Source organism: Pholcus phalangioides, unplaced genomic scaffold, assembly GCF_987345545.1.
Source record: "Pholcus phalangioides strain wild (caught in Gottingen) unplaced genomic scaffold, Ppha-v1.0 ptg000011l_1, whole genome shotgun sequence".
In the NCBI taxonomy this organism is placed as follows: Eukaryota; Metazoa; Arthropoda; class Arachnida; order Araneae; family Pholcidae; genus Pholcus; species Pholcus phalangioides.
In genome coordinates this window covers 27312962-27330542 of record NW_028301604.1, presented here as the reverse complement: position 1 = coordinate 27330542, position 17581 = coordinate 27312962, and the positions used below count along the sequence as shown (strand labels likewise).

At 38.0% G+C, this 17581-nt stretch overlaps 1 protein-coding gene across 1 annotated transcript in view; it reads left to right on the top strand.

Moving 5' to 3' along the window:
* l(3)73Ah (polycomb group ring finger 3-like lethal (3) 73Ah) overlaps positions 1-17581 on the top strand; it is a 107694-nt gene that overhangs the window by 22753 nt on the left and 67360 nt on the right. The window contains exons 2-3 of the mRNA XM_089239423.1: positions 3119-3311; positions 17356-17461. Of these exons, the coding sequence (XP_089095549.1) occupies positions 3303-3311; positions 17356-17461 (115 nt within the window). The 5' untranslated portion in view covers positions 3119-3302. The remainder of the gene's footprint in view (positions 1-3118; positions 3312-17355; positions 17462-17581) is intronic.

Here is a 17581-nt window from a genome sequence, read left to right as displayed (position 1 = left end):
AGTTATGCCTGCACAGTTGGCCTGTACAGGCATAACTGCACAGGTATAACTGAGCGTGTGTAGGGCCCTTAACAACTATACCAGACACTTGTTGTGTTATATAGGCGTTGCCGACCGCAGCGCCGTATTCTGAGTGGTTCCATATCTCTTTATTTGCATACGCATGCCTGTAGCAGTTTTTTTGGCTCTTCAGTTTATTCTCAGTGTTTAGGGCTGTTCAAGTATTTCATCAGATTTTTAGCCATTTTTAACCCCACCCCCCGTCAGCAAAAACTTTGATCCCCCCCCCATCAGCAAATTTTTGTCTGCACTTCCCCCTACCTCCTGACGCAGATTGGGATCAGAGACATACACGGAACAGGGGTATTAGCCCCGCTATGCCCTCCCCACGGATGATAAAAAAATTTAAAAGCAAATTGAAATTTCTGAAGAAAATACCCTTATATGTTACCAATTTCTGTCAATTTCAGTGCTATTTGAAGGCTAAGAACTCAAAATTTCTCTAAGAAATTCATTGCCAGCCACCTTCTAAGCCACATATGCTAAACCTATGACCCACGGACTGAATGTGGCCCTCGGGGTTATCTGATGTGACCCGCCAGCTCAAAACTAATTTTGTAAAAAATGAACTAAGCGGCACATTTACAGTTTGCTTAAGCGACCTGTAGCACAATTCCAGAGCAATTAAGTGGCCCGAGGCACATTTTCAGATCACAGAAGTAAGCTCATGGCATACTCACAGTTCACTTAAGTCACGCACGGTACATTTACAGATCACTTGTGAGTGACCCATAACACAGTTCCAAAACACTACAGTAGTCTGTGGCACATGTAGAGATCCCTTATGTGGCCTGTGGCACAGTTTTGGAGCACTTAAGTGGCCCACAGTGGAATTTTACATCACTCAAGTTATCTGTCTGACATACCTAGATTATTTAAATGATATGTGGCATACTTACAGATCATTTGAGTGACGTGCTGCACAGTTCCAGAGCACTTAAGCAGCCTGATGCACATTTATATAACACATATTATTGAGCAGCCCGGACACATTTCCAGATCACCTGAAGGATCAGTGAGACATTTGGAGATCATTAGAGTGATTCTGTAGAGGACTTATCAATAGGAAGAATGTTAGTTCAGGTGCCTACAAACTAGAGAAAGGTTTATCTCATTTTTGGTACAACCAGTTAGATGCCATTAAGAATATCTTTTTTTTATAAAGGGTGGTTGTTGATGTAAGCGTCATTCAAACCCCCTCCCCATCAAAAGTCAGCTAAACTGAAACCCCCTTCCACCCCGATCAATGCTGACATAATATTTGAATGACCTCTTATTGGCTTCTTTGCAAGCTTTCTCTACTAGTGGACAATGAAAGTAAAAGAACCTAGTTATAAGCAGGTAAATTAACCTTTTTTTCAATGAACCTTTGGATTGAAAATCTTTTTAGAAACAAATTATTTGATTCACAGGGATAGCAGGGAATCGGAGGGGAAGGGAAAGGACCATATTTTCATTTTTTTTCATCACCACTCTCAAAGGACCCAGATTTTGATAATTCAGGGTTAATTTTCCGTAAGCGTGATCACTGCCAATGTGGCAACTTTTTTCGCGCCAAAATATGGCTGCTTTTGCAGCAGTTAATTCAAGATGGCCAACAAAGAACACCTACAATTACACAAAAAAATCAATTTATTGCATATCTAATGATTGATTTCATGTAATAAATTTAATTTTGTGGTAATATATAATAATCAATCAAAAAATGCAGAAAACTATGAAGAAATTATGCACAAAAAATTGAATTAACGAAATATGCACTTAATTAATGTGGTTTGATAAAGGCCTGCCAAAACTAGCAAACACTATATTGGCTATCAAGGTTGATAATTTTGGTGTGTAAAAAAAGTTGCCATGTTGGTGCTGACCACTCTAATGGAAAATTAACCTAATCTGGGAGCCAGGTAAATCAGAGTACAGTGGCATCTCAGTCTCAGTATCATGAACCTCATTAAAACACCATTGTGGAACAGAATAGATGTATAAAATACAAATAGCAGTGTTTCTGTTAATGGTCTCAGCAAGTAACAATTCCATTTTGAAAATCCATCTGATTAGCCAAATTGCTACAAAATGATAAAAAGTCGGGGACCCTGAAAAATTGTGAAAAAGGGGGATGGGAGCTCTACAATAATGTTCTCTTTATTGCCGCCTAAAGGCTCTATTTATTGTCAATTGTGTTAGCAACAGAGGCTCCAAGAAGATTCAAGATGCATAGGGAGGAAACAAGCAGTTTTTCTTTTCAATTTTTTTTTCCACTTTCGATATTTGTGGGGACAAAAATCAGAAATCTATAGGAGATTTTTATTTCTGAATCAATTCTGTGGGTGCTCTGCCCTCTGCTAAAAAATACTGTGGCTGCTCGAGCACCCCGGCTGTGATGCCACTGTATATAGGCCTATTAAAGTGAGGTCAAAATTTTTTAAGTGAGAAGAAAGCCTCATTTTGAACAATCGCCATGCTCATTTATAAAAAAAACTTTTTTTTTTTTCACCTGTTTTGGGATTATTCTCATTATTAAAACTTTTCATACAAAATTGCAAATGAAAAATTTTGTTAATTTGTAGGTGATGTAGGATTACCACAGAATTGTTCATCTATGTATGTATATAAATGATCTTTGAAAATTGTTAAGGGAGAGATCGAATGAGGGGCCTTTTGCTAATTTGACATCTGCTTAACTTGACATGTTTTTCTAGGATCCCCTTGGGGTATCAAGCTATCAAGGTTGCACTGCAGTAATTAGGGCAGTGATTACCAACTTGTGCGTAGTGGCAAAAGTGCCTCAAGATCAAGCAGGGGTATCACAAGATTTTTAATAGTTATAGGTCTATTCTTATTCTTCAAGTGTGCCATGAATTAAAGAAGTTTGGGAATCACACACTGATTTATACAATATTATTTCTGTTGATGGTCAACAGGCTATATTTTAAGTCTCATTGTTAATCAAATTTTTATTTGTTTTTTCCCATGTTTAATGCACAAGTGTTTGATTTGTGTTTACATTTGATTACGAATTTAAAACTGTTGTTTAGATGGACTATGAAAATTCTTTCAGGCATCATTATGTGGTATATGGAAAATGTGTAAACAACTAGGCCAGTTTTCCATGAAGTCACTGAAGCAAAAATAGCTTCAGTGTCATTGGTCTCCTTTACATAGGTTGACCCCAGAGGGACAGATGATGTGTTATAAGATCTACTTGAGAAAGTTTTCCAGAATAGTGAATTGTCATTGTCTTCATGAAGCAGGTACTTGATATGGTTTTTTTTCTTTCTTTTTCCATGTTATATTATGCATTTTATAAATAATTGTGCATTTGGGTGGCATAGGGTTACCAGATTCGAAAACTGAGAAACAAGAACACATGCACCCTAAGGCCAGGATTACATTATAAAAGTTATGTAAAAGCTCTTTGATAAAACTTGAAAAATTCAACCAATAAGATCACCGGTTGCATTTGCCGAATGTACTGATGCGCTACTAAACAACCGCTAAAAAAAGCAAAAACAGAAAAAATTCAGGGAATTTTGACTGCTACTGATATCAATAAAAAAAAAAACGCAATCACTCACATCAATGAAGAGATATGTTTCAAAGTGGAAAAAAAGTAACCTGAAAAGGAGGATGAAAGGGCAAATTTTCCAAAATGTAGGAGGTTGCTTGCAGGGTTGGGTTTACCAGGACATGGTAAAAAGTAGGTATTTACCAGTAAATACCATGGTAAAAATGGTAAAAACCTTATCAGTACTAAGAGGCTAATTGTATGTATAATTAATATGCAGATTAACCGTTTTTCTGTTAACTATTGATTAATAGTTGTTTAAATAATAATCATAAAAAAAAATTCAAATAAACTTGAGCCTTAATTTAAAAAAAAGAAAAATGGAATTGTAGAAACAGAACTGTTGTAACAACCAATGTTTGGGTCTTCATCAGCAGCACACTTTGAATTAGGTTGATGTAAAAAACCTATTTTTTTTCTTTTGCTACCTCTTTGTATATATAAATTCTAATAACTTGCATTTTGTACAATTTATAACTGAAACATACTAAAGTAAAAAGCCTATATAATGATGACCAAAGAAACATATTGTTATAAGGGAGTTATTATAAATAGAGTATATTAACACTGAATCGGGACCAGAGAGTAATATAGATATAGAAGAAATCATTATGTAAGATTATTGTACAGTGAAAAATCGTTATAGAACGATAAAAATTCCTCTACAATATTTTTCTTGGTCCATATACACTATCTACCAATAAGTATTTGGACACCTGTGGTAGAAAAGAAAAACTAACTTTATTCAAAATCAATAGTTGGTAGAGCCTCCATGAGAGGCAATTACAGCGTGAACCGTCCGGGGCATACTTTCCACAAGTCCTTGTGTGACGGCTAGTGGTATTTTCTTCCACTCAGCTTGGAGAAGACATGTCAGTTCCTTCACCGATTTTGGACGGGTAGGGCACCCCTTAATTCGGCGATCCAACTCGTCCCAGAGGTTCTCGATAGGGTTCAGGTCTGGGCTCTGGGTAGGCCAGTCCATTCGATGAACCCCATTGGCACCAAACCAAGCCTTGGTTAACCTCGCATTATGACAGCTGGCATTGTCGTCCTGGAAGTAACAGGGGTCCACCCCGTAAAACTGCCACAACGTAGGGAGCACATTGTCATCCAAAATAGTGCAGTAGGCATCGGCGTTGAGCTTACCATGAATGGGGACCAAGGGTCCCAGTCCATACCAGGAGAAACACCCCCAGACCATAATTCCACCTCCGCCGAACTTGACTGTTGGCACAATGCATTCTGGCAGGAGACGTTCTCCAGGCAGACGCCAGACCCTGCCATCCGAACGGTAGAGGGTGAACCTTGATTCGTCGCTCCAAAGAACCCGTTTCCACTGATCTACGATCCAATTTCATAGCTGCCAAGTCTCCCGAATTTTAGCTTCATCGCTCGACCTCCCGAAAAGTTCTTAAATCTCCCGAATTTTTACAAAAATCACAAAATCCCTAATTGTCCCTAAAAATTTCCTACTTCATTAAAAAAAATCCCCGCTTATGAAAACAATCCCTAAGGAATTTCTTGTGGGGCATGAAGCAGGGCCGTCTCTGCATGAAGCCTCTTTTTTTTCCCTTTGAAATGATGTCACACGTCGTAAATGGGGAAATACCCTTTTTAAGGAAGTTTTACAAACCCTCTGATGGTAACAAGAAAGTTGTTTGTCTTACCGTGCAGGGGAATGGCTTAGCAGCCAGTAGTCCTGGATAATAATTGAAGATTATAGTGACGCTCATATGGTCAAAAATTCTTTTGTTGAAGTTACGCACGTGCGATATAACAAAGCATGAATACTGATAAGCAAAAATATATTTAATCAATTTTAAAGATACTTATTCCGATCAATTTCCTTTCATCAAACGTTCCAGAAGAGGGCCGAATTTCCCTTTTTGTACAAGTTGTGTTACGGACATAAACATCGGTCATGGTGGAAAGAGTGACATCACTCATGTGAAATGAAAAAAAAAAACAATCAAGTGTCACAAAAAGTCAATGTTCTTCAAAAATTGACAGTGTTTTCCTTCATCTTCCAATGATTTTGGGGTCATTCGTGCAGAATGTTTGTTCACAGCGTTTCTGATTGAACACAATATTTATTTTTACATCATTGAAGTTTTGGCCTCCAATTTCACTTGTTTTTTACGTAGGAATTTTATTCCCAAGGGTTTAACTTCCATGTGTGTAAAATCCCTATTTTAATTTGACTTCAGTTTTTGAGTAGGGATTTTATTCCCTATGCTTTAACTTTTATGTTTGAAAAATCCCTATTTTATTTGGAAAAATCCCTATTGTATTTATTAGGGAGTGGTTTTAGCATAAAATACGGGTTTGCGCGAAAATCTCCCAAATTTTCATTTTCAATAGTTGGCAGCTATGCAATTTCGATGTGCTTTGCACCACATTAACCGAGCAATGCGGTTGGACTTTGTGATCAAAGGCTTATGGGCAGCAGCACGACCATGAAAACCAATCAGATGTGCTTCCTTACGGATGGTATTCATTGAAACAATACTCCCGGATGCCTGTTGAAACTCGTCGCGGATGAGGGCCATCGGTTGGGTGCGGTTCTTCCGAATTTCTCTGGACAGCACCTGTCGGTCTCTATCTCCCAGTTTCGTTGGTCTGCCGACTCGGGGCAAATTCCGACAATCACAGCTCACCTTCCACTTCTTAATCACATAGGCCACTGTCGATTTTGGGTACTTCATCTCGCTAGATATGTCCCTTAAGGATCGGTCATTTTTGTGATACCCGATAATTATACCTTTCTCGAAATCAGAGAGCTCCGAACTGCGCGGCATCTTGCATGCGACTAATGCCGATGTTGTTTCCTACACGATATATACCGGCGGCAAAATGTCAAAATCTGGCTGTCCCAGTTTCAAAATAGTGTTAAATGAAGAGACTTGGTGCAAACCTGGAATATTTTTTTTCAGAACACTTGGAATCATATTTTATGTATGTGCCATAGATGAATAAAACTGAAAAAGTTTTGAGAAAATTTTTTTTTTCTTATGAAAAACTTTTTTGTGTTCGTGTCCCGAAATTTTTCCCATTTTAAAATGTCCACTCTGTTATGGTCATTTCAGAAATATATTTTTATACCAGATTAAATCTGATAACACTTTTGAGCTCATTTAAAGGTTTACTTTTAATGCTTCATCAACAATTTTGGATTTGACTTTTGCAAAATTACTTAATATTCATTTTATGTCATTAGTATCAGATTTTTCTGTCAGTTGTCCACTCGGTTACGTCATTATCATAAATAATTAAGATTTTTTTTCCATCTATATCAGCATCCAGTGATAGTACATGGAGATATTCTTCAAAATATAAGTTTTCACAAATCATTTAAATTTATAATGAAAAAATAATAATTTAGGCTAATTTGTCCACTCTGTTACGTCTTCCAAAAACTCAACCAACGCAACAAAATGAAAACTATGATTTAAAGTAAAGTTTTCTTAGTTAAGAGGTTTTGAAGTTTTAAGTTAAATTTATTAAGTTATCTATTCAATTTAAACCCTTTACCACATTCTCCCCCATCATATTTTTTCAGTTAAATACGAAAGTAAAGTAGTACAGATCATTAGAATCACTGCCAAGCACAGATCCAGGGAGATGTGGCACAAGGGGCATTTTAATATGAATAAAGGTCGTTATATGACAATGCATTCTGTATTTTGTCGGACAGAACAATTATTTCCCTATAATTATTTTTGTTTTTTGTCTCTATCCCCCCCCCCCCACCTCCAAGTCTCGCTGGATATATTCTGGATCACTAATGTGAGAGACATAAAACGCGAGATTTATACCAACATCAAACTACCATTCAATTTCAACAAAAAATTTTGAAGTAAAAGAAAGTTGGAAATAGGAAAACACATGCTTATATGTTGGCAGCACAGTAATTTGAAATATAAATTGATTGCACTATATAAACTGAGATTAATCCAAACATCTCCTGAAACCATAGTTAATGATATCACGTGTAGCAGAGAGTCTAAGTCCTGTATGTATGGTAAATGTTTGAATTGTCTTGACAAGATGGTATCTAAGAATGAAATTTCTAAATTGCTGGATGAGAATAGCACTGTACAGTGAAAAATGGCAGCACAAACAAGAAAAAGTGGAAAAGAATGGCAAAATGATAGAAGTTACAAAAATAACAAAAGAGCAGAGATTGTGGAACCTAAAAGACTTGATCAATGTTTTGCAAAAAGAAATGAAATTGTTCAAGAAACATATTTTTAAAATCCAACACTAACATAGAGCTTACCAAATGTGCGTTAGAAACATACAAAAACATGAATCTGTTCTTCATGTGTATTTCAGTAAAAATTATATTAGCAAATTATCTGAAGAAGTGCAGTGTCATCATTTCAGTGGGTCAAGAAATCAAATATGTCTTCATACCCGTGTGCTGTATGTTGCAGAATGTAAGAAGCCAATTTCCTTCTGCTCAGTTTCACCAAATTTGGAGCATGGACCTTCATCTATTTGGGCTCATTTGGAACCGAAAGTGATGAAAGAATAATATGAAATAAATGTGGTTTACTTTTTTTTCTGATGGACCTTGTACTCAGTACAAACAAAAGAGAAATTTTTACTTATTGGTCAAATATGTTGCAAAATATTTCAAGTGGTGTACTTGGAATTTTACTTGTACTTTTTGAAGCAAACCATGGCAAAGGAGCAGTTGATGGTGTTGTTGCTGTATTGAAAAGGACAGCTGATAGATTGGTTGCATGTGGGAATGACATATTAGATGCTACAGTTTTTCACAATTCTCAAGGATATAAAGACCAATGTAAAATTGTATGAAATCAAAAATGAAGAAATAAAATATTTATTATACAAATTGTATAAAAAATATATATATATAAACAAATTATCCCAAATTATTCCTGTGCTGAAAGGCATTATGGCAGTTCACCAAATAGTAGCAACTGGCAATGGATTGCTGCAATATAGAGATGTTTCTTGCTTTTGTGAAAGAAATGCTAATCTCTGTGAATTCTATTTTTGTATTTTCTCATATTTGCTTTTTGACTTCCAAAGCTTGTTTTTTGCAAAAATGTCGGGGGAACTGATGGTAAATTTATGCCTATTCTTGGCCTACCATCATTAAAGACATTTTTGCTGTTTGGAACAATGTGGGGGGTTCCATCTTGAGAACGACCTCATTGTTCCATTTCATTTTTGTATTTTTAATTTTTTATCTTCTTGTTTTTCTCCTAATTTTATACAAATATATACACACATACATACATTGAGTACATGTTCTTTGTCCTCCCTGAAAAAAGCTGAAATGACGGCCCTGTTGTCTCTTACCTCTTTTATATCTATTTTTTAAAGTCCAATATGCTGTGTTTTTTGCAGCTGGTCACCATCTCCACACTGAATGAAATGCTAGAAACGTGGTATCACTAAATTGTGAACAATAATTCAGTCTCCCTTGGCAATATTTTTCTCCCAAACTAGTTTAAATGGAAATTATTTAAATTTTTCTAAGAAACACAGTGCTTTCTAACAAAACAAGCCAATATTTCCATCGTAGATGAAATGCTAAACGGTCTTTTACTGTATTTCGAATAGTAAATCCACTTCCACCCAATTCCTTATTTCCAGAACCAGTTCAGATAGATGAATAAGCATTCATCATTTTTCCTAGAAATAAAAGCTTTCTAACAAAAGGGGGAATCAGAGTACAACTATCACTCATCCATAGGATAAAAACTTGCACTTCGCCAAAAATTCTTTTCATTTCAGCAGGTTTTTTAGCTGACTAAATATGCCTTCGGTTTCCACGTTAGACAGTTTCTGTCTTAAAGAGATTTTCCGCAATTGAAAAGCATTAATTATCAACTAGACTATTTTTATGTTCTGCTTAAGACAGGTTTCACTGTATATAATAAACTGCCCAAAGTGAATTCAGCCATCCAGGGTCAGATTTGAACCTGTTTCCTGAGAATTCGACCTCACTAATCTGATGTCTTACCTGATTTTGCGACCACAGCAGTTATAAGCTGTTAATTCCAGTTATGTATGGGGCCCCAAAATATCAGCCATGCACACACACAAGAAGGAAGCTTACTGAACTCTAACCTGGGGTAGGTGTGGACCCAGGTTGATGTGTCATGTCAGGATGGTTAATTTATTGTGTAGGTTTGTTGAATCGTCCCTTTTTCTATGCAGGTCTATTTTTCCTATATAATTCAGCTCTTGGGAGAGATGACCCCCCCCCCCTTCTAGATCCATGCCTGGCCTTGGGTTCCGGAGATTGATCTTATTTATAAAATTTTTGTTTATTATAAATTTAATTTAATTTTGCTATGTAGAAAGTTCTTGCTCTTGGGTGAAGGTAGATGGCCATGGGCTGAAAAAGGTTGAGAAACACTGCTCTAAAGAAAGATGTTCATTGCTTCTGTAGCATAGAGAGAGAGAGAGAGAGAGAGAGAGTGTGTGGTCTAGCACACTCGCCTAGATTGCAAGAGGAAAGTGGTCAGATTCCCCATGGAAGTAGTTGAATTTTCTTTTTTGTATTCATCTTCACATCAGCCAGTTGTCTAAACAAGTGGTTCTTAAACTTCTTGAACTGCAACCCACTTTTGACTAGAAATTTATTCTCCACCTCCTACATATGTAGTGACTATATCAGGTCCAGCCAAAATTTGGGTCTGTTTCGCTCGAATTATTGACGGGTGAGCTTGCGAGAGGAAACATCTGTAGAAGTTGAGCTTGGTAAGGAAGCGTGTGTAGAAGTTGAGCTTGGTGAGGAAGCATCTGAGTTTGTTGACTGTCTTGGGTTTTGGGAAGTCTCGAATAACCTCAACCTTCTCTGGAAGAGGTTTTACTCTGGTCGAAGTAATAAGGCATCCTAGGAACTTCACTTCTTCCGAGTACACATTTTGATGGATTGAGTTGAAGACCACTGCTACTGAAGTACTGAATTGAAGGCCATGGTGTTCAGTCAGGAGAAGACTTGGAAACTTCACTGGTTGATGCTATCAGGAGATCATCAAAGTATAGGAGGCAGAAGTCTGAGGCCAAAAGGATTTGGTGCATGAATTGTTAGAAGCTTTGGCCGGCATAGCGGAAGCCAAATGGCGTGCAGGTGTGTTCAAACAGTCCAAAAGGAATAGTGACTGCTGTTTTTTTGATTCACCGGGATTTGGTGATATGTGCAGGTGAGATCCAGTGTTGAAAAGATTGTCTTGCCATGAAATGCTTGCGTGCAGATGTGGCACGTTCGATCAGGATTGTTTTGTCAATTTTGATAGGATAACGATCGGGCAAAGTGATAGAATTCAAGCAATGGTAGTTTCCACATGGACGCCATTCGCCGTTGGCTTTGCAAACCATATTCAGAGGACTTACCCAAGGTGATTCTGATGGTTGAATTATTTCTGCTGACAATAAATTAGAATTTTTTTTGAGCTATCTTCAGCAACTCAGGTGACAGGCACCTAGGTTTGCAAAAGACAGGTTGTCCTTTGGTTTCGATGTAGTGATATACTGTCGAAAGTCCTGCTATGTTGAATACTTGAGACAGGTTGGTTATGTATGGATACTGTGCAAGAACTTCACGGAACCAAGAATTGCCCAAAAGGACACTGGTGGTTGACAACAACTGCAAGCTAGGTGGTTTGCGAGAGGAAGACAGGTTAGTGTTACCATCAGAGACGAGAGTTCTGGACATAAACCAGTAGGTTGAAGTGTTGCAGGAAGTCAATCCCAATGATAGGTTGTTGGACATCTGCAACAATGAATGTCCATGTAAAAAGACGGCGTAGTTTCAGGTTGAGGGTAAGTCTTTTTTGGTGTCAAAAGTTGGAATTTTTGTACCACTCGCTGCAAACAGAAGCAAGTCTGTTGGTGTTTCAGCCTGAGGTACAAAGTTCTTCATGAGCACCAAAAATATCAACACCTGTGTCTATGAGAAATTTTGTTTTTGATGTCTGATTGGTCAAAACAATTCGGTGATATAGCGATCGCTGTTTCAGTTTTCCGGCTGAGCGCGGTAGGCACATGGAAGGTTGCATTTCTTGGGTCTTGAACCTAAGTTTGTATGGTAAAAACACATACCATTCTCTAGCTCCTTGTACTGTCAATTTCCAATTTCTTGAGCTGCTCCTTCAGTGGAAGTGGGGGCTGTGATTGTAGCCGCGAGAAGCATGGACGACAGCTGTTAGCTTGGTAAGTTGTGCCACTTGTCTCTCCAGTTCCAATTTTTGTGGTGGCACTTGTGTTGCAGTGATATTTGCTGGAAGGGCCAGATCGCAAATTTTGTTGGTGATGGCTGCAAGCTGGTTGAGGTTATCTCCTAATGCAGCGAGGACACTCTGGGTTGTACTTGGCATTCTGATAAGCCACAGTGATTTCAGGAGAGATTCTCCCATACTACTCTCGACTAATGCGTACATACGTGTAAGGAGATGTGATGGTAGCTTGTTGCCTTATTTCAGTCCTTGTGCAAAACCACAAGGCTTCACTTTGCAGGTGTATGTTCATGAACCATTTTTTGGGAAAAGGCTCTGATTACACCCCGGGCAAATTTTGGTCGTTGGTTTGAGGCATGGTTGAGAGGGAATATATAATGCTAAATAATGAAAATAGTGCAGAATAATTGCAGGTAGCTTTTTTTTAAATGTCCAACTTGAGTGTTACACCATGAAGAAAAAAATTGAAGCTTACAATTTACGGATGCATGTCTTTTCTCTCTGAGTTCACCTCAGCATAATATCCAGCAAATATTTGCTTTCTCAATATCTTGGGCTAAGGAAAAAAGCCATCTATATATCTCTTTACCGTCCCACCTGGGGGCCATTTCCTGAACTTGAGAGAGGCTACTAATGCCTCTACTTCAGAGCCTCATGCCCCAGCACGTGAAATAATGAAGCAGGGTTGTGTCACCAGTGGTATAGATGGTAGCATACTTGCCCCAGTATGCAAGAGGGCCTGGATTCGAGTCCCGGTGAAAACAAAATGACTTCTCTTTCCAAGTTCACCTCAGCATAATATTCAGAAGATATGTTTCCTTGAGCTGAGAAAAGGTCATCTATATCTCTCTCTACCATCCCACCTCAGGGCCATTTCCTGAAGTCAAGAGTGGGTACTAATGCCTTTATTTGAGCACCTCAGGGCACGATGTGTGAATTCTTTAATTCGCGCATCATCTGAACATGCTGTGCTGTTGAGATGATGCTGTGGCACAGTAGCAGTCTCTCAGTATGATGTTGAAACTTGTTGCTTGCAGAAACACAGAAAGATCACCATAAGAAGTATTGATGAGACTCCAAGATATTCAGAAGGAAAATTTAATCTTAATTGGATTAAAGGTATTTAATTAAATTATAACAATTAGAATTGCCTCCTCGACATGCGACACAGACGCACATTGGCTCTAGTGTGTCAAGATAATAACATGTAGCCGCCGAGTTGTACACTTCGTACCAAAAAGGAAAATTATACTATGAGGATGGAAGTAGGCTGTGGTATGGCGATGGCATCTAACAAGTGAAAAATGAAATGCGAACCTTTGCTGGGGGTGTTGCACACCATACTACGAAGATTTCGACAGCTGGCTGATGTAGAGATAAATCCAGGAAAGAAAATTCTACTGACCTTGCGGGGAATTGAGTCCACGTCATTGGATAAGTCGACATCTGGCAGCAGTGTCGTGTCAGAAATCGTGAGCTTTAGACTGATTTAGGTCTGGCTAGCCATGTACGTATCTGTTCAGTGCACATGAGCTCTAAGGAAAGAGGATTCGTTGGCTTCGTGGTCTAGGGTGCTCACTCGGCAAGTGGGAGGAATTTTCGAATTTTCTTTCCTGGATTTATCTTTGCATCAGCCAGCTATCGAAACGTTCGAAAATTATGTTAACATTTAATTTTATTTAAAAATGCTAATGTTTTTATTTTGTTTCTTAAGTGAAGTGTAAATTACTTTGAGTGTATGCAAAGCCACAGCCTTGCTTCAAAGACTTTTTTCTGGGTGTGACATATATCACTGAAGTTTCTTTTGCCTGAAATTATGGTAAGCTGAAAAAATACAAATGAAACAAGTAAATGTAATTTCAGGTTATGATATGTATTCTTCATGAGGTTTTTTTATAAAGAAATTAATTATAATTTTGTATTTTTTACATAGAAGATGAGAAAAACAAAACTTTTATCACAAATACAAATACTATGCCACGACAGACAAAATGTCCAACGAGGTGGCTGAGAAAAAGATGCCCATATAATAAATATAGATGTCATATATTTCAAAAATACAGCAACACAATTAAAAATGCAATTACAAACAATATATATACATGATTAAATATTATACAATGCCCATAAGAATGCTTATGGTTGTCTTATTCTAAGTATGGATAGAATAAGTATATGGATAGCTTCTCGATTTATCCCAACATGTTTATTGTATTTCTTTTTAAACGTGTCAATTGTATTACAATTTACTACCTCCTGAGGTAAGCTATTCCATTTATTAACAACCCTGTTAGAGAAAAATTCCCTGCGACACCATAACCTCGCATTGTTCCTTACGAATTGCCATCTTGCCCTCCGGATTTGCTCTGGAGCTTTCCGGATATCTCCAATGGAGAGCCTGTATGTCGAATGCAACGAGCCATTGCTGACATCAAGATGCCAGCAACTTTCCTTGAAATATTATATCAAAATGAAGTCTTTACCAGATCATCCACTTCATTGTGTAATTTTCAATCCCTCATTTCATAGACTTTTTGCTGCTCGTACTTCATGTGTTCCGTCCTATGGTCTCCGTATGAGGGTACTTGTAGAAGAACTACAAATAGACATCAGTCGCATGGCACCAGTTGCTCGACAACTGGCACCATGGGAGCAGTTTCTGCCAGATGTCTTTTTCATTATCATTATACCCTAGAGCCACCACAGCAGATGTCGTATATTGACAGATATTCCTTAGGCACAACAGGTACTTCCTCATATATACCGACGGCTCCAAGAGCCCTGGCCATGTCGGTTGTACCTACATCTGCTGTGAGGAGACATCTTTCAAACTACCTGACATATTCTCTATTTATTCGGCGGAGCTGTACAGAATCCTTCATGCTCTACGTCATGTACGACGCAAACGCCACAGACGATGCATCATTATAGTGACTCTCTCAGCGCATTGCAAGCACTGTGTTCCTGTGCATTTCACACTCATCCATTCATCCATGCTATTTTTCATGAACTGCATCACCTCATCCATCATGGTACCACAGTAAAATTTTACTGGGTACCAGGTCATGTCGGAATACCAGGCAACGAAAAAGCAGACACCGCAGCTGGAACAACAACTAACATTGACAATAACCTGTTGGTACCTGCCAGTCACCACTTCTCAATCCTCCGAGAAGTGATGCATCACCACTGGCAGGATCATTGGAATAACCAGGTAAATAATAAACTACATGCCATTAAGCCCACACTTGGCCATTGGCATTCGAGCTGCAGGACTAACCGAAAGGAGGAAGTTCTGCTTTGCCCGGTTACGCATAGGACACAGTCGCATCACACAATCATATCTTTTACTACGAGAGAGTCAACTGCAGTGCCCTCATTGTCAAAGTCCATTTACCATTGCTCATGATTTTACTTGTTTGCACCATCATCGTTTTACGACCGCTTTTGGTCAAGGTCATCTTTTACTTCGTGACATTTTATCTGACCATTGTGATGCATCTCGCATTTTTAAATTCATCAAAACCATTGGTTTATATGACAAATTATAGTTTTTTACAATTCATGTCATTTTTTCACGTTTCACGTAACATTGTTTTTTATCATGCATAGTTTTATTTTCTGGACTTCACAAGAATAAGTTTCATCTTATTTTTAATTAATCATTTGGTTGGCACCTTTGGCCTTATTGGTCCTTGCGCCATTAAACCCAAAATCCAATCCCTTACGAATCGATACTGGTGTCCCCTTGTAAAAGCACTCGATTGATGGTGTACTAATAATTCATGGTCCATCCTATCCATATCATTGAAAATTTTGTACACTTCAATTATATTTCCTCGACACCTGCGTTCATCCAATGTAAACATATTCAAAGAATGAAGTCTCTCTTCATAACTCAAACCCTGTGTGCCAATAAGGACACGCATAGCTCTACTCTGCACCCCTTCAACCAAGTCGATGTCCCTCTATAGGTATGGTCTCCAAAACCTTACAGCATACTCCAGTCCAAGAGGAACTAAGCCTCGGAAAAGCGGAAGAATGACTTTAGGAGAACGCGAAGAGACCTTTTTGAAAATGAGACCAAGCATTCTATTTGATTTTTTGACCACCGCTGAACAATGGGAATTCCCAAATCTGTGACCCTAGTTGCATCCGGGATAGTGACACCATTCAACTCGTAGGAGAACCGTGAGTTGTTCGAACCAAAATGAGCGACCATGCACTTATCAACGCCCCCAAAGCAGAATGTGCCAAAATCTGCGACGTATGTCGCAGAACAATTAGCACTACTGCAGAACAATTTGGAAGAATTTAAGAAAAAGTGTAAAAAAACACTATTACATGTATGGGAATTTTCACCGCAGAACATTTCCAGTCAGGAGGGCTCGTCGCAGAACAGTGCTAAACATTCTGCTTTGGGGATCATGCTCCATTGATTTGCCCATGCTGCAGTCCTGTTTAAGTTGGTCTGGAGCAACTCCCTATCACTTTGATTCCCAATTACCCCCATTAGCTTCATGTCATCTGCGAATTTGCTAGTAATCCCATCAATATCCTGATAGAGTTTATTGATAAAAGTGAAAAAAAGTATAGGGCCAAGTGCACTTCCTTGAACTCCACTTGTGATGCCTGTCCAACCAGAGAATTCCCCGTTCACAATAACTCGTTGTGACCTATCTCTTAACCACGATTCTATCCAATTCAGCAAGTTGCCCCCATCCCAATCTCGTGCAAATGCTTCAGGAGTTTACCATGTTGGACCCGATTGAATGCCTTCTGGAAATCAAGGTAAACAACATCTACATTTTTGCCCTTACCCAAAGCCTTTGTCATGTGATCATAGAAACAAAGGAGGTTAGTCACACATGACTTCCCCTTCCTGAACCCATGCTGATTATCTGACAATACATTATTCTTGTCTATCCACTTCACAAACTGCCTTTTGATAATAATTTCCAAAATTTTCGAGAGGGAGCTTGTCAAACTCAATGGACGATAATTGGACACAGCTTCTCTACTACCCTTCTTAAATAATGATGAAGCCATTGTCCAAAATTAAATTAATGAAAGCCATTGTTCCAAATAGCTACTACCAACTGTAATGCATGCGTCAACAACAGCAGGATTAGCAGACTTATCTATATGTAAAACGCTAGGCAGCAAATAAAATTCTATTGACAAATCCATAAGATTCAAAAATTATCTCAAATTAGGCTTTTGGGATGTCCCCACAGAAATAAATTAAGACAACATATTGTCGACATCTAGGATCAACAGATCAGGAAGTCAATAGGGGGTAAGATGTTGGAACACTCCTCCTAATTCATTGTCCTTTATTATCTATTTTTGACCATGCTGTGTTCTATTGGTTTGTAAAGTTTTCACATCTTTTTTGAACCATCCTATGAATATATACGCAGGTTTATGTAGTTTTTTTATTGATTTTTTCCCCAGCATCATGTTTTTGAATTTTGGTTGCAATTAAAAATTATTTTTTTATAGATGGAAAGGCGGATACGCCTGAAAACCCTGAATTCTCATATAACTTGCAAAATATGCAAAGGCTACTTGATTGATGCAACTACTGTGATCGAATGCTTACACACATGTAAGTAGTCAACATTTTTAAAAAATTTTTAAAGTAATTTCTTTATAAAATACTATGATCTATTTTCAAAAATATTATTTGTTTGTACACAAAGATTTAGTCATTTTTACAGACTACAAA